Raw genomic sequence first — 25,418 nt, 5'->3', positions numbered from 1 at the left:
CAATACGAAACAGGACAATACGAAACAGCAAGTGTAAATAAAAGTAAACCTCATAAAATTGCAACTCAAATTAAACGATAATAAAAGGTGATCTAAACGCATTCAATATAATACCATTTAATAACTCAATGGTTGGGAGAAGACCCGAGCAACAGAGTTACAACTTTTTGAGGAACGATGAAATGAAATTACGAACAAGTGTCAACTACATCCCTTTATTTTACAAAAAGATTTTAAATTATATCGTAAGGCAATACATGCCAAAACTGTGAAAAGTTTCCTTTAATATTGCTACAAATAAAAAACATCATTCGTTTACAATAACTAAATGACTGCTTTCAGATCCATCCGAATTGTGCGCGCTTAATAAAACAATGACTGTTAATAAACCGTGTAAGATCACAGATGTAAACCCGAAGGTCACTGTTATCAGAGAACCAAGTATCGCTTCACAGTGTCCATCACTTTATAGGACACAAATACATGAAGTGTTGACGCTGTGTGATGTGGTTAATAGGGCAGAAGTAGGAGCTGAACATTTTGTGGGCAACAAAGTTGGTCAATTCAAGTTGGTGATTTTTTGTGAGTGAACTTTTCTTTATCTAAGAGTGAGAAAGTATCAACTACAATATGTCAATAATACGTGCTTGCCCTTGTGTATGTATTTGATTGTCTTTTTAATTCATATTATGTTTGTTAAAAAGCACCGCCTTTGTGTTAAGCGTTGAAAGTAACAATTTAATGTTCAAAACAATACAAATTAAGCATCAATGTGTATTAAACGTAGTTTTGGTTATTTAATAATGCGTTCACATTTGCAGTCAGAGCGTCAGTTGTGGAATTCTTTATAGAAGGTTTCAGCAATCAGACACATATAACGTTTTATGATACTAACCAATTAACGATATGGTGCCGCGGTGATGGTCATCCAGCTCCGGAAATGCAATTATTAAAAACCGGGTTTCAATACAGTCGTGGAAAATCACCAATTCGATATACAATGACAACAAATGGCTCCCGGGATACCGGAATTTATACATGCATAGCTTCTAATGCACTTGGAAAAGACAGCAAGGAAATTGAAATCAACGTTCATATTGACACAGAGCTTCATCAAGGTCAGACGATTATTTGATTTCAATGTGCTAGTAGGTTTACCTCTTAAACAGTTAATTTATAGTTACGTTTAATTTAGGTGGAATAATACAAAATTAATAAATATTGGAGTAACATTCATATTTAAAACAAAGCGTTTGCTCGTGAATATTTTTACATCAAATGTGAAGTACGCCATATCGAGTATATTGCATATTAACATTAAACTGGTATTAATAACATGTTAATTACATAAAATATACATGTATGCATGAAATATTTAGTAAAGTTTACACGCGTATTTTAAACAGGTGAAGCTGACAAAACAAATAAACAAGATGATAAACAGTCAACAGTATTTATAGTTGGGGTATGTAGCACTGTTGCTGGCAGTTTAGTTTTGTTGACACTTAGTTTGTGGCTTCTCAAGAGAGGTTACACTTGCGTGTCGCTAGTGAGGATTCTTCGCTCTTCTGGTAAGTATTAATAAGCATGCAAAAACTTACAATCGATTTGTATACTATATATCGTCAAAAGTGATAATGCAAAATGTATTGTATGGATGTTTACTATACGCATAATAACATGTCAAACTCGTAATAATGGCTGTCTAATCTCTTTTCAGCGATAGTGGAGAGCAATAATGACATGTAAGATGGGATTGATTAAAACCCGTATAGTGATGAATAGTAGGAATTTATAAAGGACACTTCAACGAAATCTTAAAGTGTTTATATTGTCGTATTTAATTAAAATTAAAAGTCGATATCTGTGCGATCTGCTTACATTTAACGAAACACGTCATGCATTTGCATATATAATGTGTATCTTCTACAATAATGCACATTGCACGTAAAAGCCGTTAAGCTTCATTTCAAGAATTTAATATCTTAAATAAGCATATGCCGTCAGTTTGTTCTGCAATATTTTATCTTATTCCTCAGAAATGCAAATTCTGCGCATTCAGATTTGAATACAGGGACCAACTACGCATTTTTTGAAGGTAATACATGAATTCTAACTGTTCACTGTTATACATAATTTCTTCTTGCAATAAAAATTTACCTGATGTCGACAGCGCATCGGAACGATCTATTTAAGTATCTATTTTTTTCATTACGTACAAAAATGACATATTGCTTGCAATTTTCCTTTAGAATTACGCCAATCACAGTTTCTTTTGCATGCAAATTCAGCTATTGTTTATCATCTGTGCCGAAGGTAAAGACGCAAATAATTTTTTTAAATGGATCGGATAAATAAACAAGGTTTGTAGGTTCGATTAATACAATTGTTTGTTACACACAGGCCGGTTTCCAGATGACGAAACGCATAGTTCCGGGGTTATTAATGTGCATACATCGTCAATAGAGATTGCGGAAATGTCACATGCTTTCGACAATGAAACGTATGCCGAAAGTATCAACAAATTTGAGGAAGGACCGATAAACAACCATTGGCCAGGTAACATATATGCGGATATTATTTCAATAATCCTTTTTTTATTTGAACTAAAATAAGGTGCAATTCATAAATATACCATGCCAATTAATCTTAAAAGTTTTAAACGTTGTGTGTTTTTCAGGTCAAGATCAGGCGCCTGGGTTTTGTCGACTGAAATGGTTCTTTGATAATTTGGTTTAATCCAATAATGATTTGTTGTTTTTAATGTAGTTTGTAGTACTATGCTCTCGATATTAATTATTGGAAGCTTTGTTGTTTTACTTAACAAAAATTGCATATGTGTCTTTCTTTGGTAAACATTAATAATTCATAAACACTTATTTGTATCAATACTGCAGATTTCATGAACTGCTTATATACGTACCTTTTGATTTCATTTCATTGGTTGCTTTACATAGCTCAACAGATGATCCCAAAGATTCCTGCGAGCTGGGAGCAATTGACGCAAATGATGACGACTCTCTTCGCAATGGCGTTATAGCTGCTGATTTTGCTTTATCAGGTACACATATGGTCAAACTATTTGCAGTCAACATGCGTTTAAATTATGGTCTGCCTTCTTCATATTTATACATTGCGTTGTGATGATTAACGATTTCGATATAGATATTAATGCTTATAAAATTGTTAAAAATGTGTTGCATCCTATATAATATTATCATTAAATTCATGTTTCGTGTACACAATGAAGAATTTACAAAACAATACAAAGCATACATATTTGGAATTATTTAAATGCATTTATATCAATAGGGAATATTGGATAATGAAATTAAATAAGATTTAGCTAATTTCTAACAAATCAAATCGAGTTAATAAGCCATCGCACTATATAGTAAATGAAACAACATTTGCATCAACATGCTTGTTCATTTCTCGCAAACTCTTGTGCAATTCAACATCTTCAGCAACAACATGCACTTCAAAACCTAAACCGTGAGTATTAAATCTTAGACGTATTGTTATTGCCAAAGCAGGTTCATAACAATGTGTTGATCAATCTAGTGTTGATATAGGAAACATTCAAAATCTAACGTTTTTCTTTACATAGTGTTGTTCCTAAAACACTTTTACATTAGTGTAAATAAAACGCAAATGCTATTTGTCATGATTTAGTCAAACGCCTAAGATCTTGTTTATTGGAATTAATTTTAAATGAAATGACTTAAAGGCATGCAACTCTTGTTTGTCATAAAAATGTTAATAGTTGAAAGCATGTCAAAATTAGGACACATGTTGGGAACTGTCATTGTAGTTCAGAAAACGCCAAATGCAGTGTTGTCTCTAAGAAGGAACGACTATACGACGCCTCAATTAACGGACAAGCTACAAAGGCAGAACCAAACGATTGCATTGCGAATGTTGTCAATTCACCATCGATGAAAGATGGGGGTATCTAAAGCGTTGTATAGAAGAAGAAACCTACTGACGGCGCAATATTTGGCGTGTGTTACATCAACGAAAGACCGTAATTATGATGACAATGAAACTCGGGTCCAAACAACATACGAATTGATGACTTTACTGAAAGCGTTGTAAAAATAGAAACGACGACCATACGACATCTTAGTTAGCGTTAGCAATTCAAAGACAATCCTAGATGAATGCTCTGAGAATACTGCAGATTATACGAAGGATTACCGCGCATATATGAATGGGCTGTAGAGCGGATTATGTCGAGGACAAAGATAATATGCTTGTCCACTTCATCTACGGCGTAGTAAATAAAAGAAGACACACTTCGATGATAATAACAGTATTGTGCATACAAAATAGGCGAACATACATGTACTACAATTCAATGCGCTTTATGCTGCAATTTAAAGGATAAAGTGACACATGTACTTGCTACATACTTAAGATTTGTCAGGTATTATATGTAAGTTTCACCCTAACGAAATAAACAAGAATATTTCATTTCACATTTTTCAACTTGTTTTAAAAGTATTGATATTACAGACACGTGCGTTTTGATGAATTGCACTATTGTTTTGTTTTACACACAAAAAATTTACTAGCGAACTGCTGGGAGTTGGGGCTATTAGCGAAGACGTACTTGCCTCATTTATCTAACTTGCGATAAAAATCAGTTGAGACATTGGACGCCTTTTTTATGTTTTGTTAACCAATATCCAACCATGATTGCTCGCGAACATAAAGTATTAATAAGTAACAATTAAATCAATAATTGTATTTGTAGTTAAAAACTTGTCGCGTGAAAGTCCTGTTCGTTTTATCAGAAATCAATATTATTAGTAGAAATTCACGTCATCAACGTTGCCATCACTGCCGTCCGAGTTTTATTGAAGGAAGCAATTTATTAAACTTTTTTAATTTATAAACATCAATTTAAAGGTTAATTAAAAAAAATTTTTATTTCATTTAGTATTTGTGCAAAAGTGCTTAAAAGTTGCGCGGTACGATACGTTTACAAACATGCGTGTGGTGTATCATCCTGATGGCGACCCGTTGACATTGTGGTGTGAAAATTAACGTTTTCCAAAAATTTCGCATAAGGCCAGGAAGCTTTTGTCCGTGCCATCGACAACCGTGCCCTCGGAGATATTGTTCTTGAAAACAGGTCTCCTTGTTACAAAGGTTCGCAATCGCATCAGTGAATAAAGTAATTTTCCTGACCAAATGAACACTGTTGTTTTCTGTATGTTCTGCATATACATGTATGTTTGCTGATTTGTGAGAAAGTGTTGCAATAGTTGAACAATTATTTAAAAACATGTTTATATTAAGTTAATTATAGTTTAACAAATTAAACAAGAATGAACAAATAAACACAATTTTATTGTGAGCGATACGACGCGAACGTTATATAAGCGTCCCAAGCAAAACTAAATTAATGACACGTCAAAATGAACATTGTGTAGTTATAATCACGTTTAACTAATTTATTTTTATGCAGAAGAAAATAAATGCAAAATACAGACTACATTTACAAAATTATTAAAAAAATGGTATAATACATTTAATAAGAAACTGATATGTTATGAACGCATGGGACCTCAAATAACTTTCGTTTCTATAGAGTACATGTACGAGCGGTATGACATATATTACGTAATATATTACGTAATATTTAATATTTACTTAAATATTTTTACTACTAAAGGTTTTTCGGTTCACCAATTAAAAACCGGTTGCGGAAAATGTTAACCAGTTCATATATGTGTAACTTTTACATCCCTAAATAAAAAATAGATGAAATAATTGTTTCAGCAGTCTATCTTCATCTGTATTAGTGTTTAAAAGAGCACAAGTATTTCTATAATCTACAGTGAATTTATTATTATTTGTTATTGTATTTGGTGTTTTGGTTGGGTTATGTCTTGTTTGAATCAGTAATTGTGCGTATATAAAAATTCACTTCTTTCTTGATCTAATGATGCTGTGTTTGTTTTGTGTTTTTTATTGTTTGTTTTTAGTACAATGTATTTTAATCTCTTGAGAAGTAACACGCTATTTGGAATACAAGACTATCTAGTTATAGGTGTTGAACTGTTAAAATTACTATATCAAATGAGCCGAGTGTTAACATGTAAATTTGTGTGCAAATAACATAAGTTATTGAAGTATGTTCAAGAAATGAAATGTGCAGTTTGCGCTGATTACATTTGTTTAATGTGTTAACACATTCGTATTCAGTTGGCTTAATTAACTGTTGTTGAGTGCAGTACAATTAAAAAAAGGTGTCATTTCCAACATAGCCTTTACGCAATATTTCAAAAGCGTCAATGGGACCGAGATTATATTTTTCCTCCAAAAGTCCCGTAATCGAATTCCGAAAACTATGAGGGGTTTTCAACTTGTTTTGCTTAATTGGTTATTATCTTGGCTGTTTCCAAGTGTTTTTGTTTGTTAGAAAATACATGTAATGACACTTCAAAAATATAAAAATTTGTAAATAAATTTATTTCAATTGCCATATTCGGTTTGTAATATTTGTACAAGTAATTTTTCAGAGAACAATTTATGCATACATTCCTTGGGTCTCTGTGATGTTTGCTGTTTTTATCATGCAACATGTGACCACTATACTATACATTTGACGCGTTTCGGAATATAGCATGAACTTTTTGTCTTACGCTTTATAAAAAGTTCAAAGTAGACATATACGCGATTTATATTGTACAGGTTTTGCACGAGGAGACTGAAATACAGTTTTCCAGGTCGCTCAAGTGCATATTAAGAAGTGTGTAACCAGGTTTTACATAAATTTTATGTGTTAAACTTACGCGTGTCATACTGTTGTATTCTCGCATATTTGTCGTGGCTGCACGTAAACATGAAGCGCTCGTCTGGCATTGCGAAGGCATTATTGTGTTTTGTATGGTAAGCGGGCATTAAGCATAGACTTGATATAATCTCAGTACAACGTGTGGTGAGCAAAGTACATTCGGGACTTTCAAAGAGGTATATCTTATATGATATCGCCCAAAATTAATAGCAATACAGCGTTTTATAAATCATTATTCTAGTACCTCGATGCGTTATTTCTTCGTTTCCATTTTTGTTACTATTTCGTGTCACCTTCAAACTTAACAAACTCGTATGGGTAATGGAGACCTGCAATCTGCTACCATTTATATGCCGATTAAGCATACCAATAACCTATTTTGCCCTGTTAATCTGTACTCCGACATTTAAATGTACAACGCGTAAAATGTGTACTTTTTTAATTGCATTGCACATACCCGGACGACCTAGTCGTTGTGTAAATTGTGACCTTCGATGTGTAGGTGATACTTACATTTTACATAGAGATCTCATATTATTCAGATTGGCGATACTCACATTAGAGGAAAGGTCTGTAGCTTCTGATATCGGACTTACATTGACGATAAATTATAACACCAGTACTTAAATTGCGTTTCTCAGTGAATGTTAATTATCCCCAGTAAATGTTAAGAGCCTACAAGTGTGCACCAAAATAAATTACTAATACAATATAAATTAAAAGAATCACATTAAACGCTAAAACAGAGTATTTGTTGGAGTATTAAAGTGCAATTTTCTTGCTTGAAAAGAAGACATTTGCAATAACTATATTTTCAAAATTTTCTTTAATATAACGATGATTTAAAAATGCCCGATATATTCAGATTATTCATTGTATTGAAACTCCTGGTTCATGCTTAACATTGTAAACAAAATATAAGAAATGGTTCAAGCACCAGGACATAAATGCATGCATTGTTGAATTGAAAGCGGACAATATAGTTTTATGATAATACAATGACTAATTGTTGGGATGGCATCTTCTGTCATGTACGGAGCGCGTGAATGTGTTAACAAATATGTCCTGTCAGATGGAAACGTTCGGAAAGTAGGAAAGTTATTGAAAGATTTAAATACATATTGTCACACATTGGCAATTGGCATTCTTAATTCTTTATGATATTATCCCAAATAAGACAACTACGGTATATGCATATAAAGTCACTTTCGATGGCACAACATACGTGTATATGGGACAGACTGTATCGTTTAAATAACAATTTTTAATTTAAAAAAGACACGACTATTAAACATGATGCAGTGCATAACACACGATAAATCATACCTGCTAATGAGGTCCAATCTTAACACTAAGGGAGTTATGCTCCAAACTGTAACCATGACGGACGGGCATACGATGCGATTTCTGTATGCGTCCTATTAAGTAAATTAATTAGTACAAAACGCTTGCCTGTGTCAGAAATATACCCGATCGTGTGTTGATTGGTCACCAAGAGTCTTGCGTCTTCCTCAACGGACAGTGCCGTTGCTCATCGGGTGAAAAAGGCGATCCGAGATGATTTGGTTAATCTTTACCAACCATCATTGGAAGACGCGGCACGGTCAACGTCTGCATTGGGGTGTTTCGTTGGATCCGCGTAACAAGAAGTTGGGTATCTTCTCGTCCTTAAAACGGAAGATCACACAGGATATGTTGGATTCGCGCATGGACGACTTGCCACTTAATATACAGCAGAACACGGCGGTGACATTGAGACCCCAGCAAAACACGGGAAGTTGGACTTCCTTGACTTCGGCTCGCCAATGAGTTCGTTGGTGGACGAGCTGCAGCGTTATATCAACAAGAAGTTGGCGAATGACATTTATTCTCTGCATCGGTGGCGGGAGAACGAGTCACGGTTCCAAAAGGTGGCAGTGGTAGCCTAACGTGTACTCTTGGTGCTCGCGACGTCAGTGCCGTTTGAAAAGGTGTTCGCTTCTACCGGCTTACTGCTTACAAAGCTAACACATATACTCTCTAGTGGAATTGTGGATGTCATCGTACTTTTTGAATACGAGTCGTGTAAACTTCATTTGCGTTGACGAGGATGAGGCGTAAATGAATGTAGTAATTTGAATTCATTGTTGAAGAGACGAAATGAATATAAATATCTTTTATAGAGTTAAACGTGCGTGAAGCATGAAACAGATCAATATAATCGTAACATAAACTAGACAGCACAAAATGAATATGGCTTTTTTTATTGTATCGATCAACGATTTAAAAACAAAACAACATGTTTTCGTATGATTCATAATTGCAACACAAAAAACGTATCTGAAACTTCACGTTTTCTCTGACCAAGCATGGCTGGCAAGACGATGCTTAAAGTAACCAATTGTAGATTGACCCACATAAGCAAAACACAGATGTTTGTATATTTGTTCAATAACCAAAATCCAATAAACGATTTGCAAAACCCCACACAACAATTATAAAAACATGTAATTAGGTCCTAAAGTTGCAAAGCTGCGTTCACTATGACCTTTTATGAGTTTGCAATAAATTTTTAAGAGATTTGTCTTTTCAAATCTATGTTGAATGTTTAAACACTCCTTTAAAATTCCCAATATCCTCGTTCTTAAACGACTTATATCCACGTTTTTTATTCGACTTGAATTTTCAGTAGTATAAATGTATTGTTCGTTTTCTTTAAGTATACACACAAGTTTGCAAGTCAAACTTACATCAGCATGAGATCGTTATTTGAATCACAACAAGGTTCTGTATTCAAGAACAGTTACCAACTGTCATAAACATTGACATACGCACAAACAAATGAATAAATCTGATGTCACCGCTTTAAATTGATCAATGCAAAGCATATAATATTGGGGTTTAAACCGGTTATGATGCGCCACAACCTTTACACATGGTCGAGATTTACAACATATCTGGGAAATGTAAATAAAAATTAACCTCGTATCATCACACTCAAACCGCGTGTGTAGTAGACCGTCTAATCCGTTCTTGTGCGAAAACAATAATATGTGACCTGTCCTGAGTTTTAAGGTAAAATGGGATGCATGGAGGAAATTTATTTATTCACATTTTCAGAAGCCTCCATGTTTGTTAAACACTGAACAATTATATTTTTTGAAATAATATTAAATTTTATGTGAAAACGGCTGATCTAGAAATGCCAATTAAAACACAAAGTGACATTTTTTTCTGTATGTGTGTGTATATTCATCAAGTAAATACAATTTTAATAAATCTACAAGTGCAATAATAAATCAATAACATATGGTTTTCTAATAGTGGTAAAGTTAATAATACTTTAGAATTAGAAAAAAATATCATCATTACACAATTTATTTATGAGTTTGGTGGCGAAAAACATGCATGATTCAAATTACCGAAATTCGGTGTATACAAAGAACATTAAAATAGTTTATTTATTACTGAAAGAAGACAAAAAAAGTAAATTACCTCCATATGTAACGAAGATACAAATTAGAAGTGTCAACTAAATAAATATGAACATGTGTGTTTATTTGCGATAACTTACTTTGAATTACATACGCTAAGGAAATATTGTTTGTTTAAAAACTTCTATGGTTCTGAAACTTATTGCAAAATGATTCTTCCTTTAAATTATCGTGCAGCGTTTAGTAAATTAAGGTGTGGTGTAGCACCACTTAGGATCGAAACCGGACAGTATAAACATTTAGATGTCAGTGATCGCAAATGTTCATTCTGTGACTCGATTGAAGATGAGTCTCATCTTCCGTTTCAGTGTTCTGTGTACAGCCATATTACACATGTTCTTACCCAGAAAGCCTGTATAGTTCATCCAAACTTTGAAAATATGTCATTGTTAGAGAAGACTATTATGTTGTTCTCCGACCCACTTTTGAAAAGAATAACTGCCAAATCCTGTTTTGAAATTTTAAAATTACGCTCATTTTATCCATGTAAATAACTAGATAGAGGATTTTTAACAACCTGGTCATCTGGTATTTTATTCTTTTTATTGGTTTGATTGTACATACAATATGTTGATATGTATGTTGTGAGTCCCTTTTTAAGGCTTTTGTATAGTGGTCATATGCAATGTATCAATTTTATGAATCCTAAAAGACATTTTTTCATTACATTGTATATGCTGGGACTACAATAATGCACTAAACTTGCTTCTTAGCGCATTTGAATGTTAATGAAGAAAAGGTGACTCTTCAGGGCTTAAAAAGTAGATATTTTAACGATAGGGTTTGAAGAGTTACTCCCCTTCAATATGACATAGAGCAATCGTCTTCATTCTGATAACTGATTGTAAGTTTATAATAGGCTAGAAGTATATATTATCACCACTAATCATCTTAACATGGTATGACATGATGGCTGAATGTTCTTCCTAGTTGGTTAATTGTTTGTGCAATAATGTCACAATTCAGTTGGATAATATACGACAACAAATTGGTATGACAATGGGTAAGATTGGTGGTGGCAAGATGGCTTTTAACATGTATATTGATTGTCATGTAAAGTACATTGATACACAGAATAAGTCTCTAATAATTCCTTTTATGAAAAGCCAATGTTTTATCTTAATGTTGTATATATGCAAATTAGGAAAATTGTAAATATTGGATGATAATAAAATTAATATATTGGGGCTAGATAAGATAACTAAGATAACTTACAATTAACATATGTTGTCAAATGACGTAGCAAACATCTTTCAAAACTCTACCTATATATATATATATATATATATATATTATATATATATATATATATATAGATAAGTATATATTAGATATATAGCTAGTAGAGAGTCATATAATAGTTTCTTCGCCTAGAATATTATAGAAATTATATAGTATAGAGTTATCAACTCTACCTATATAGATATATATATATATATATATAGAGAGAGATAGATATATATATATATATATATATATATATATATATATATAGATATATATATATATATATATATATATATATATTGTTATGCGCCTATAATATATATATATATATATATATATATATATATATATATATATATATATATACATACGTTTTCATCCCTGTTTTTCCAAATATAATCAGTTCATTAGATGTATACAGTTGACTATATTCTTCCAATGAAGTTGACTGTACCAGCACGCGACCGAGGTCTTCTTCATTTCCTGACAACAAACTAATCAATATTGAATTGACGCACCATCGTCGCGATTTCTTGTGAAAATTGTTGCCATCAATACATCAATGCAATAGGATTATACTTATTTGTGTTGTTGTTATTTGTTTGTTTGTTAACATAGTTTTTAATATGGAATATTTGATTTATCCACTAGGAAATAGAGATGTATTATTAAGACTGTACAGAAACAAGTAACGTGGGAAAGATGGGTTTTCTTAAATAAATTTTGAGTCAAAAGTTAATTGCTTATTATTATTCAACAAGAATACCCGTACGCCATGCATGGAGGCATACGCAGGATGCAAAAAGGTTAACTTAATCAAACAATTTAGCGGTCAAATAAACATCCGACGAGCATCCCCGTAGTTACTGACTTTGTATGTACGGTGTTCTTTTTGGGGCTTTGCTCTAAGATATTATACCAACCCAGCGGTGTCGTTTTCTTGTGTAAACATATCGGTCAGCCTTTCTTGTTCGTAAATATACAACACGCAATAAAAAATAAATTACTTTTTTTCTAGGACTATTATCCTGTGTCGTCTTTAAGCAAATACGTCCGCAATTTAAAAAGGAGCGAACTTGTATTTTGTTCGCTTTACTGTATTCGCTTAGAATACAAACACGCATATGCATACGCATTATTGATTTGCTAAGGCCAGCATTTTTTATTATTTGTTTTACGGGAGCGCCCGACCCTATTTTTCAACAAATACAAATAAAAATAAAAGTCACTTTCGTTTTTTTTATTTACATTTCACCCGCCAACCTGGTATTTTATCTAACACTAGAAAAAAATTGCGCAGATTGCCGGAAGTGTTGTTCAAAATTTGATTATAATACGGGTTGTTTCGTTGTGCCAAGTCGACTTGTAAAGCGTCAGCAATTTTCATTGGCTATTGCAGCCAATACCACACGCTATTGGCCAATCGGTGAGTATTTAACAAATGATTTTCACATTGCAATTCCAAAATGGCGGACATTAACAATAACGAGACAAATGTAGCATATTCTAAAATCAAATTAATTAAAAACGGAGCAGAAACAATTTCAATTAGAAAAGTTAATCTTCAGAACATCATTGTTGACATCATTCTCATATTATGTGATACGAAATTAAAAATAATTAGTGTTTTGCAGATGATGCAGAGGTGTCACCATCAATAACTTTCGATGTGTTAAAAAGTTTTGGGTAGTTTTCATAAATATGCGTAGTTATTAAAATGTAAATACTGTAATATTTTTATAGATAAAAATCAACATCCCGAAAATGTCCAAGAAGTACTTTTTTACGTTTCTTTATAATGAACATGAAAACTGAACCACAGTAACTTGCAATAATCCCATTCCCCACCCACCCATTTATATTCTTTATTTAGAAAAAAAATATGCAACACAACTTCTGAAGAAAATAACATTGGGTCCGATTGTTCATATGTCCGACAAAGTCACAAGAAAGTTTTAATTATTTTTCTTGACACAGAAGCAAATAAACATGCTTATTATTCTTCATTAACTAGAAAGAAAACATTTTTTCCATATATATTAAACTTTATAACTATTTTTATATCAACATATTTACCATTTTTCCGGTACCTTTTGACCATTTTTGGTTATATTGTGACCAAACAAAGTACCTGTTAATGGGGCTCGATTGGTCATTGTCGGCTCAGGTACTACTTACATGTACCCCGGGTACTCTTAAGTATACTTACATGTACCCCGGGTACGGTAAATATACTTAATCGTACCCGGTCGATATTAGACTGTATCCGAGTTGTATTCCCGCCCAAAGTCCGATGTCGTGAAACGCGCTACCGATTATCTTTAACAAACTTCTATTTAAAAAACAACAACAGCATCATGCTTTTTAAGTATGAGTTTCGATAATATAGAGGCCATTTTACAGAAAATTGACATAAATGTGAATATAATTTATTAGCTCGGCTGTTTTCGGAGAAAACCCGAGGTATTGTCGTGTCCGCCGTCCGTGTCAAGGTTTGTTAAGGTTTTGAACATTGGCTCAAAAATCAAAGTGCTTCAAGCTATAACTTTGAAACTTCATATGAAGCTGCACCTTGATGAGTTCTACATGCCACACCCCTTTTTGGGTCACTAGTTCAAAGGTCAAGGGCACTGTGACCTCAAAAAAATCTGACAAGCTTTCATTTATTCAAAAATTGCACCCGTAGCCAAGCGTGACACCCGTTATGTGGTGCTCTTGTTATAAAAATATAGCCGACAATGACCGATTTAGCGTTTAAATTCCCGGTACGTTGTAGTATATTACCCGTACCTGGGGTACTGTTGAATGGTATTTTATATTGAGTTCCTTGTAAGTTATTGTGTTTTTATTGTTTTCTTAATTTAGGACATACTGAAAATTAATATGTATGTTGTTTAAGCCATCATTACTTTGATAGTTTTCCTGATCATGGATATGAATGGATATGAACATTATATATTGTGTGTTAATTTTTATATATAAACACTATAACTCTCTCTGAATATAAAATGAAATGCAGCACGTGTTTTTATAAGTCTATATTTCTCGGTTTTTCTTAAATGAAATATTCCCATGTTATGTACTAGAACTTTCACTACACAAAGTTTGGATCAAGATCAATTCAAGCGCAGTCTGATCAGGATCCACAGTGTTCTCTTAACATCTTTAGAAGTACTGACTGAATGTTAAACAGTTTGGATCCTGATCAGACTGCTCTTTTGGAGCCAAAATGGTCGCAATCGCCCTAATGTCCATTTTCCTGTTACGTAGTTCATTTTTTTCTCATGATTGATACAAATTATTATGATATCTTTGATATAAAGCAAGTCTGTTGTATATAAAAGAGTATTTTTAATGTGCATATTCCACCCATTGATGAAAGTAAAACAAAAAGTTGGTTGTTAAAGCTATTAAACAATGTAAAAAGTTTTCAAGTCTTTTTTTATTTAAGTCAAATGCATGCTATATTTGTTATAAACATACATATGATATACACTCAACAAAAGTTTAACGATCACTATAATACACTACACACTTGGCGTGTTTTAATAGTCTCTTTTAAAGCAATATAGTAAAATACATGCGAAAGGTGCTTTTACCTATAACTATATATATATAAATATGTTTACTATTATTATAAAAAAGCTTCAACAACAGTGTAATGAGATATATAAAACACTTAAAGGTTAATGCAAGTATACATAATGTTAAATTGGCTGAATTTAAAATTTTCAACATTTTTTTTTTAAATGGGTTAAGACAGTTTTATTTTTATTTGTTTGGTCGACTGCTCACTTTTCATGCTTTTATTTTTATTTTTATATATCCCCCCCCCCGACTCAATGTTTTTGAAACATTTCCCGTGAAACAAATAAAAAAAGTTGCTGGCCTAAAATCAACTTGACGGCGTGTGTTTAAACTAAATGATTTATGAGCGAAAACGCCTGGTGCATGTTTACTTATCACAATGTTCAAGATAACTAGGTTACCTTTACACTGAGATCAAGGTAAACTACACGTCAAAACAACTTGACTTTAAAAGAATAATGCATCTAAAGAAAACTATGTGCACGATTTTATGCATATATACAGATCGTTCAAACACTGTGTTTTGTAGTTGCATATTGTGCTTAATATGCAAGGAATATGGATATGCGTGTTCATGGTATTTTCTATTCAAACACGTATATTGTAATAATATTTGCGATGTTCTTTAACTAGTTTTAATCCAAAAGAGTTAGTGCAATAATTATACCGTATTTTTTTATTGCGTTAAATGTTGTGTTCATTTGGTCTTGGTTTTGTTTCGTAATCGTTAAGTTAGGCATTTTAATATTTCTGTAGTTTAAAAGATAGTACATGTTAATACATATCATGCACCCAGCCAACAAAAATGTAAATATATTACAAGTTATGATCTACTTTACCCAGCAATACAGTTAAAGAACTAATATCGAAATACAACTGACGACATAAGGGAATTCACTTCTTTTACTTGTGCGCATTACTTTTGTTAACAACGCACTCGCTGTACCAATAATTAACAGTCACATCACGCGATAGTTCGATTATGTTTTCAGTCCATGCGTGTTTGGACAAGGATAAACAAGTGGGTTTTGCATTGTTATTTTTCGTTGTTACATGTAGAGGATGTTAATGTTTAAATTGTCTAGTTCCTGTATAAATTACCCATTCGACATATCATGTTATTTCAAGAGACTTGTTTATAGATTTACAAGCAGACAATAGTCCCACTGTTTGTAAAGTAAATCAACAATTCGTACTGATGAGCGGAACAACACTACGGATATAGACATATTCTAAAAACGTATTATCACTTATTTGTAACAATCATTTAAAATCGATAATATATAGAAGGCTTTACAAAATATGTACATTGATAACTTACAAATCGTGAACGATTCCCGTTACAATAATCGAGTGAGTACTTATGACTCGATAACGAATCTTGCTAAAGACCGTTCAAGGTATCCTCAAAGATATACAGAAATCACCATTTAAGTCTTTTCACCACGCCTATTAATTGTTTGATTATAAGATAGACAAAATATAAACGCTGTGTCCTTTAAACACCAATGTCACTTTACATTTATTAATTATCAATTAATTAATTTATTAATCAATAATTAATCAATTAATTACGACTAATAGTAATAATTAATGTTATCGTACACTGCTTGTTGCGTTGCTTTTTCTCTTATTAGTATCCTTTTATGTTATGAAGAAATGTTTAAGCATAAACATGCTATTTAGACATGTACGTAATATTAAATAAATCTACGTCATTGTTATTTATAAATGATAGATATAACACTAGTAAAAGCATTACTAGTGAACGTAGTAGTTGCAATGGTGATTACTTCAGCTTATCGACTAAAAATACTTCATGCGACCACAAAAAACTCTTAACCATGTTAATCATTCATGACATAAGTCTTCGGTATATTAACCTGTATTTGCCAGCGTGGAAAGCCGTGTCTTTAGTTTTTTTTATCTATTTTTAGAACCTGTCGATGTACACATGTACGTAAGTACGATATACATACAGCAAAATATTAGGTGTGTGTGTGTTTGTGAAGCATCGGCGTACACATTTCAGAGAAGTATTTATTTTATGTTTGTTTCCGATAATATTTGTACCCAATATATAACTATTCTTTAACGTGTGTGGTTTATATGGCAGTTGACGACTTATTGATATAAGTACTGATTATAAGGATTAATAATTAAGAATTCAATAAGAAATAATTCTTTAAAAGAGAAAGTAGGGAATTTTTAAAAACATGTTTGTGAAACATCAATCTATCTGAAGTATTTACGCATCTATTACATATGTACACTATATTTGTTTTTTTTATATAAGAAAACGTTAGCTAGCTCTATATACTGTGTAGATCTATAGGTCGCATTACTATTTGAACGGCCTTATTGATTGTTGGCAAATTCCCACAATGCTTTTCATATCGTTGACTGTAAGAGGATATGCTCTTACATTGAATTGTAGAAGGCATGTTCAATTATAGACGATTTGATCAATAAATAGAGCGCGGGCTAGTGGCACAGCATTTCAATATTACCACCTCGTAGTTCCGATCTTAGTTGGGGTCATAATACGTATAATGTATTGTTGAATCGCGGTTGAAGGAAAATCGCCGTGTATACGTATACTTTGATAACAGATGGCACTTCGATAACAGAGAACAACAAAAGCCACGCGCGCGAGAGTTCTATAGCTGTTGTGCATTTATGATCTGTTCATTTGGTTTTCAGACACGGGGCATTGTTTGGTCGAAAAGTGGTATAGCAATCGCATTTACAAAAAAGAAATAATAATAAAAGAATAAAAAAACACAATAAAAAATTCCATCGATAATCATCATGCATTGGATGATCAGTACATATTTCAACAAAATAAATATACTTGGAAATAACTAAAGAACGTGCTTACTTTTTAAAATAAAAAATTTATATGTCCATTAATGTTACAACATGTTACATTTTAGTTTACTAACGAATTTGAAAGAGAAAAAGTCCAATGTTTTAAGAGTCGGATTATGTCCTTATAAAGGTACTAAGGCCATTTACTTATATATTAGATAGCATTTCATGAAACATCACTCTGCTGAAACTGCTACTTAGAGATAAATTTCAGTAGCGATGCATGTCCGAAATTCGTTTAACTCAACCAATAAAGTGATGTGGGTCAGGTGAATTACACTTCGAGCTTACAGTATCACTGTGTGTCGAAAGTGCTTCCTATAAGCAGAGCTCAAGATAAAGGGAGTTTTCCATTATCCTTTTAATTGTGTGGCTACGCATTAGTGTCGTCTTGATGATGCGATTGTAATGAGCATCAACGGCATTTGATTTTATGAAGAACCAAGATGTATTAACCTCTTTAAGACACATTCGCTCCCGTTATCTAGAGGCATGCTATTAGTAAAATTATCGTGTTGTTCCGTTGTATTTTCTGCTCTCTGAATATCAAGTTACCACTTAAATACAAGCTCGTTATGTATACTATTATTTCCGGTCGTCACTGGAAATATATTACTTCGGAAATAAGCATTTGAATATTTTTTAAAAATTGCAATTATAATATTAAATGTATAAAAAACAGTTATGTGAATTTTAAAAACGAGCAACTCCATTGGTTTTATTTCACATGTGTATGCAATTAATTACGTTACGCATATATTCCAAATGTGTCGCGCTTGACTATGCAACTTGATTCGTACTTCAGATTTTTTGGTAAGAATAGCCATAATATCATTAATGCATTTAAGGTATAAGATAAAACTCAGTTATCAGAGTGCCTAATTTGTTGAAAGTCTCTGTTATCCGAAGTGTCCTATATCGGGAATCAAAGTATCCGCACCTTCATGAATGCTACCTATAAAAAATGCTCTATCTTCCTTTGTATTTCATTGAATACTATCAAAATTTCAGTATTTGAAGCACGGTTATTACTCTACATGCTGGAATAGCAAACAATTTCTTGCAATGTTTTTAACTAGTTTTATTTTGTTAAAAAGTTTACTGTTCATCCAGTACATGATGAATTCCGACCGAATTTTACCGTGAACTGGTTTCTTCCCAATAAAAAGGGATACACCATTTATTTACACGACATGTGCTTTGTCTCAAAAACTAATCTTTATGGCAAAACTGAGGAAATTACTTCTCGCGCGTGGCTATTGTTGTTCTCTGTTATCGAAGTGGCATCTGTTATCGAAGTACCCGCATTACCAGCGTGAAAATACTATGATAAGGTGTTTAGTGTTAACATCATCTAAAAAATATGTGTACGCAAGCGTTGTGAACAACAAGAACAAGAAGAAACACAACATTCTCAACGCACATGATGCGCAGTTCGATTGTCAGATACAATTTGCCATACTTCTGGTATATTCAATGAATTTTGGCAAACATCTCCTTACACATACCGGCGATACGCTGTATTGTGATGTTTTTGTTTTTGTTATTGAGTTAATAATTTAAAAGTTGCATTTTCATCTGTATGTTGCATGATTGTATGTGTTTATTGTACTAACTGTATAGTTGCTACACAACGAATGTTTGCTATCATATATAGGATGCTACAGTACATTTATACTTTGTAACATAACCCATTGCACCATGATATTCGTTTTAATTTCGAGTATGTCTAGGATTCATTTATATAAATATACATATAGAGAGAGAACATTTGTTGGATTCGGTGGAATATCGATTTTAATTCACTTGTGAAAATATTATTTTCTATGATCAGTCGTGAATTAAAATCGATAATCCACCGCTTCCAACAAATATCCTCTATATAAAATGGTGCAGTTGTACTGCAAGTAACAGAAAATCGAGCGCCATAAAGCAATAATATTAATGTCTTAAAATGACCATAAATTATATAATCGAAACAAAATGCGTAAAACTGAAATAGTAAACCCGGTACAACTTTTGGTAGGGTAATACTATACTATTTTTTAAATGGCGTGTGATCTTATCATGTCAATAATTATATAATGAATTGATTGTGGGAACTAGCTTGTATGATATATATAAGATTTGTGTTTTATCAATAAGGAGTTCATACATGTTACCGTGCACCAGATTTTGCGCGCATGATATGCAACCCACATGTACTATAACAAACAATATAATCGATAATGGTTTAACCATTAATTATGATTAAGCTCATCAAAACATTAATTTAAATGACCAGGGCCCGTATTCACCAAACAATTCTTAGACTTAAGTCTAAGAATAAAGAAAATTCTTTAAATTAGAATATTCAAGAATTTCTTTACTTTTGAGTCAAACTCTGCAGTAAACATCTCTATCTAAATTATACTTCATATAGAACATTTTGTTAATGACATAATCACCAGTGAAGGCCTGTATATATTTAAACACTGAACACATTTTTCTTGGTTCTAAGTCTATTCTTTATTCTTAAGTCTAAGAATCGGTTGGTGAATACGGCCCCTGCAGCTTCAACATATTTATCCGTTTTATTCTGCGGTAAACGGGGACAGTTCATACTTATTGTCAAATAGTAATTCCGTTCTTGTTTCAAGGTTATGACCAAAGAAAAGTTTATCACGAGTTGAACATTGTATCTTTTGTTATACAACTATAACACATTAGCTTAAATACAAATGTTAGATAAACATTTAGCCATGTAGTTGAAAACAAGCTCGCACAGCTCGTGCAACAATTTCATTACACATAACTTGCATCACACATAAAAAAAAACGTTTGCACTGCAATGAAAATAACCTTATTAAAAAACAAACGTGTGTGATTAGTTGAACATGGGTGTATATACACGGACCTAATCAAAGCGCTGAAGGCACTGATTTTGTTCGCTGTTGTATAATCTTAGACGATCCTCAGTTTTCAAAATAATGTTATAGCTTTTTATATCGCAAGTTTGAAATGACCACAACCAATTCAAATTTATAAAGAGTGTGTCTTAAAGCACAGGTCGAGATGTGTTGTTTTATTCAAATCATTGATACAGTTAATCAGTGTGCACAGGCTAATCTTACTTGACATGCATTAAGCCCCATTTTCCATGAAAGCAGCCAATATGTACAGATTTCAATGATAAACACTAGACTGGCCAACGTTGTCTTATAAGCTGTTAAATACTTTTGGATACATACACACCATGTAGTGAACCAGTGGGAACTATAAACAGGCAGATGCTGTGGTTAGAGTAGACTCTTTTAGCATTCGTCGTCTGCTTAATTTTACTTCAGTTATCCATACAGGCAATCGCGGGTTACGGTTCCTAGCGTAGTTAAGCCCATACTGATTTTAAAAATTGCCTCTACATTATGTGTGAGCTAATGCTCACAAATAAAATCTCTGCAGCCTACGGGAACTTGATGGAATAGGATGCCACGTATATCGGCATTCAGCTGATATTATCGTTTTTAGCTCCACTGGCCAGATGCCAGCGGGGCTTATGTCATGGTCCTGTGTCTCCGTCGTGCGTGCGTGCGTCCGTGCGTTAACTTTTCCTTTAAACATCTTCTTCTCCTAAACTACTGGTCCAATTCTGATGAAATTTCTCAGGAATATTTCTTGGGTGAAATTTGAGTATGATAGATACATTTGCCTTTTTGTCATGCATTGATACGTATAAATTTTGCGTTATAAGTGCCTTTAAATATCGAACCTAGTTGATTATTTATTTCGTAAATTTACGTGTTTTAATTAGGAAAAAGCCGGTTGCCCGTTGACTGGTGCATATATGTCTTGATGCAGCATTGATTGTTTTATATACTCATATAAACTTTTTTCAGATGAATCATACATTCCTGTTTACGCTGACACTATTGTGTGGTAAGTGTTCGGGCTTAAATATACTTTCTATTAATTTTGGTAGCTATGAGCAAACGAAGTTTATATATGTGGTAAAAGCGCGTTGAGATTAATGCAAATGATAATTATCATACTAATGTTAATAAAAATTCCAAATAAAAATAGAAACTACACGACAAATCAGAACACTATTTGGTACTTCTACAAAGTGTGTTTAAATTGTGCCTGTGGGGTAAATAATGGCAACAGTATTTGTATTCTCTTACATAGCAAAATAACTTTTAAAACTTTAACCACATGACCCAGATTTATGGTATTAGGCATATTACATTTCATGGTGGGATTCATTCTTTCACTCATTAGTTCACATAGGATAGCTCTCCCGCGTCGTTTGTCGTATATCTTCGGTCGTCAACAATTAAGTTCAAACGAAACAATTACGTTCACTAATTGGCGGACTTTCAGGAATCGTTCCATGGGTGACCCTCTTATAAAGTTGTTCAACTCGGTCCGGTCCGTTGCATGTGTAGCTCAGCAGAGGGAAACCGTTATTTTGTTTAAAGGAAAAAAAGTAATCTGACCACGTAAGGCACTAAGGTTCAATTTTGGTTGTTTAACATCGCATAATGGTCCTCCATAAAGATTGTAAAAACAGGCCTGGGTGGTAAAAAAGTTCCTCGCCCCGGGATGACATGATTTATATAGACTTATGTAAATAACTTAAAAATCAATCTTTTACACCGAAACTGCTAAGGCAGAAATATGACATTTCAAAAGATGCTTTGTACGAACTTCACTGGCTACCAGTAAAGGTCAGGATAACATTCAAATTACTGACCTTCATGTATTATTGTTCTGTTGGTCACGCACCAAAAAACCTAACTGAACTTTTAACAGAAAAAATACCAGCACGTAACCTGCGATCTACCGCCTCGTATGACGGAGGTTATGATGTTAAATGCACAAAGAGAAAAACTTTCATGGACAGGAGTTTCGGAGTTGTTGGTCCGAAACTGTGGAATGACCTACTATTAAGCATCCGGACTTCTCTTTCTCTTCAGGGACTTTTACAACCTATTTTGACTTGAATACCAGTGATTTTAAAAATAATCAAGTCTCAGTTGTACGGGCTTATTTGTCCAAAAACCTGGACTTGGAGGACCAGGAAATTTAAGAATTGTGCGGGCTTCTTTGCTCGACAAGGATATTTATTGTACAAGTGACCGGTAACCAAAATTCATTAGGTTTTCTTTGCTCAATTATTGATTGACATCACCCAGCTGTCTCTTAGTCGCGCTTAGCCCCTCTAGTTGTGTCTTATAGTCGTAATTTGTAGTCACAATAGTTCAAATAAGGTTAAAACACAAAAGAAATGCCCGTAAGGGTGACCGGCAGCTGTGGAATCCGACAGCCAAAGTGCAGAAATATCCTTTCACGTATCCTTTCAGTCATGAAAAACAGTGTCTTTATGTTCCCCAAAAATTGCTCATAATATCATTAGAATTATTGTCTAACCCTATTTATATCAATTTATTACATAATATTTTACTTTTACTTTGTTTTATTATTGTAGCCGGCATTGTTTTATTGCTAAAGTTTCTTACAGCATTTTTATTTATATCACACAATTTTAGATTATAAATCCTTTAATTAATGCTTCATAATAGTATCAATCACTCTTGTTTTTTATTAATTTTATGTACATATATATGTTTTGTACAACGCCATTGAATATAATTATATAAATGGGTGTTTCATCAAATTAACAAGTTTTAAGTTTATATATTTATGATTATTGGTACTTACGCAGTTTTAAAATCATGTTCATTAAGTCGAAATTAACACTGCCTGTGGTGTTGGGATGACATGTTTTATGTTGGAGTGGTTCGAAAAAATGATTCAACTTATATGAAACCACACATGTGCCATAGGATTGTGGTCTTTTCGTAAAATTGTTCTTAGCATGCAACTTGACTTTCGCCATGAAAAAGGCGATCCATCTCGGAACATAATGGTCAATTAGTTATAAATACGATTTGCAAGGGCTTTTGCTTTTAGTACCCGTAATGACTATGAATGCAATAAAATCATCTTCCATCATTTTGCTAAAATTATACACAACATACATGTGAATTGGGTAATTATGTTTCGAATAACTTTATACAAAACTCTCATATTAGTGTTATATTCCGTACTTAAAAGTGTACTGAATTTGCTTAATTGGTGTCATCAAAACGAAGCAGAGATGCGTATTTGCTAATTTGTAATGACTTTATATCAATTAAATAAATTTAAATTTTTGTATGATAACCATACTGTTTTTCTTTTCAGTTCGCAACTGTTTGGCATTTCAATCCGAAAACGAAATCTTAGCAAGCGAGGGGGATACTATTAATCTTGAGTGTGACGCGATAGGTGGTTTTCAGATACATTTTACACAAAGCAATAAGGAAAATGTTATAATTGGTGGTTGTACCTCCTTTGGCGGATGTTATTTGACGACTGCAACCCTGATAGCAAAATACAGTCTGAGAAGAACCAAAAATGGCGGAGAATTAATCCTGAGAAACATTGGAAATGGTCACTATGGAAATTACACATGCACAGAGGTGTTTGATGAAACAAAGTCGGTGTCAGTTTTGGTGTCGCGAAAAGAAAATATGGTAGTAAATGGGTGTAATGCCCATGGGGCATTATATTCTGCGCTGACATTTCTAACACATATCAGCCTGACGTATGTTTTGCGATGTGTCTTGTTGTTGTTCTCATTAATGTATTAAGTCGTATGTACCTTTGTGTAGATAAAATTGTTAGCCCAATAATAAAGGATTTTTTTCACAAGATCATGTAATTAAAAAACAAAAGAGATGGCATGTATGAATGTATAAAAACCGAAAATAATGCAAGTGTCTAAATATATTTCAACTCGTCGGTACGAGTCCATGTACACGTTAAAACAAATTATTGATTAGAAAGACACAGCTGAAACCGTCATGATCAGAAGGACAGATAAGATTTGAAGCTATGTATTGTTGTTTGAGCCTTCATGTTAATTGCAGAATAACTATGCACACATATACATATTTCATTGCATCAGGCTTAATATTTAATTTATTAAAGTAATAATTTAATAATTCGCTCTATTTTTAATGAAAATGATTTTAGTGTTAATAATGGATGCTAGAGGTTAACCGGTTCACCTACCGGAACGACCAGTTAACCGGTTACATTTTTGGTAAAAGGTTTACCTGAAAAAACAAACCTGGTAATGCTTTTTCATGGAATTATTCGTACAATTTTACGTTTCGCGTGACAAACTGCCAACTTGCATTGATAACTAGTAAGAACAACATACCGCGCCATCGACGGTAATAAATAACGTGTCAACAAATAAAGTAATACAGCAATAAATCAATACCAATGTGGTTACAACAGAAAGTATAATTTGATCATTGGCTCTATTTTTGCTTGTTTTTTACTCGCGAAAATTTAAAAAGCGAACTGCTGGGAGTGGGGGGCGGGGGCAATTAGCGAAGTCGTAATTTACACGTTTCTCT

General features: G+C 33.0%; 2 protein-coding genes across 4 annotated transcripts; both read left to right on the top strand.

Annotated features, from left to right (window-relative positions):
* The first annotated feature begins 368 nt into the window (after positions 1-368).
* Positions 369-6,441, top strand: LOC127858869 (uncharacterized). Of its 2 annotated transcripts, XM_052396206.1 has the most exons (10): positions 369-582; positions 822-1,118; positions 1,407-1,571; positions 1,721-1,745; positions 2,040-2,098; positions 2,404-2,559; positions 2,681-2,717; positions 2,958-3,061; positions 3,468-3,495; positions 3,815-6,441. In XM_052396206.1, the coding sequence occupies exons 1-10, from the start codon at positions 375-377 to the stop codon at positions 3,957-3,959; spliced, it is 1,224 nt and encodes a 407-aa protein (XP_052252166.1). In that variant the 5' UTR covers positions 369-374; the 3' UTR covers positions 3,960-6,441. The 2 variants fall into 2 exon arrangements, with proteins under 2 accessions (XP_052252166.1, XP_052252167.1); XM_052396207.1 differs by lacking the exon at positions 3,468-3,495.
* A 9,100-nt stretch (positions 6,442-15,541) lies between these two features.
* LOC127858872 (uncharacterized) lies at positions 15,542-24,762 on the top strand. 2 transcript variants are annotated; one of them, XM_052396210.1, is made up of 4 exons: positions 15,542-15,673; positions 17,034-17,056; positions 21,843-21,882; positions 24,193-24,762. In XM_052396210.1, the coding sequence occupies exons 1-4, from the start codon at positions 15,655-15,657 to the stop codon at positions 24,639-24,641; spliced, it is 531 nt and encodes a 176-aa protein (XP_052252170.1). In that variant the 5' UTR covers positions 15,542-15,654; the 3' UTR covers positions 24,642-24,762. The 2 variants fall into 2 exon arrangements, 1 of the variants encoding a protein (XP_052252170.1); XR_008039146.1 differs by lacking the exon at positions 15,542-15,673 and having other exon boundaries at positions 17,056-17,132.
* The last annotated feature ends 656 nt before the right edge of the window (positions 24,763-25,418 follow it).

Source organism: Dreissena polymorpha, chromosome 14, assembly GCF_020536995.1.
Source record: "Dreissena polymorpha isolate Duluth1 chromosome 14, UMN_Dpol_1.0, whole genome shotgun sequence".
NCBI classification, from domain to species: domain Eukaryota; kingdom Metazoa; phylum Mollusca; class Bivalvia; order Myida; family Dreissenidae; genus Dreissena; species Dreissena polymorpha.
Note: the sequence above shows the minus strand (reverse complement) of the source record. Positions and strands in the feature narration are given on the sequence as shown.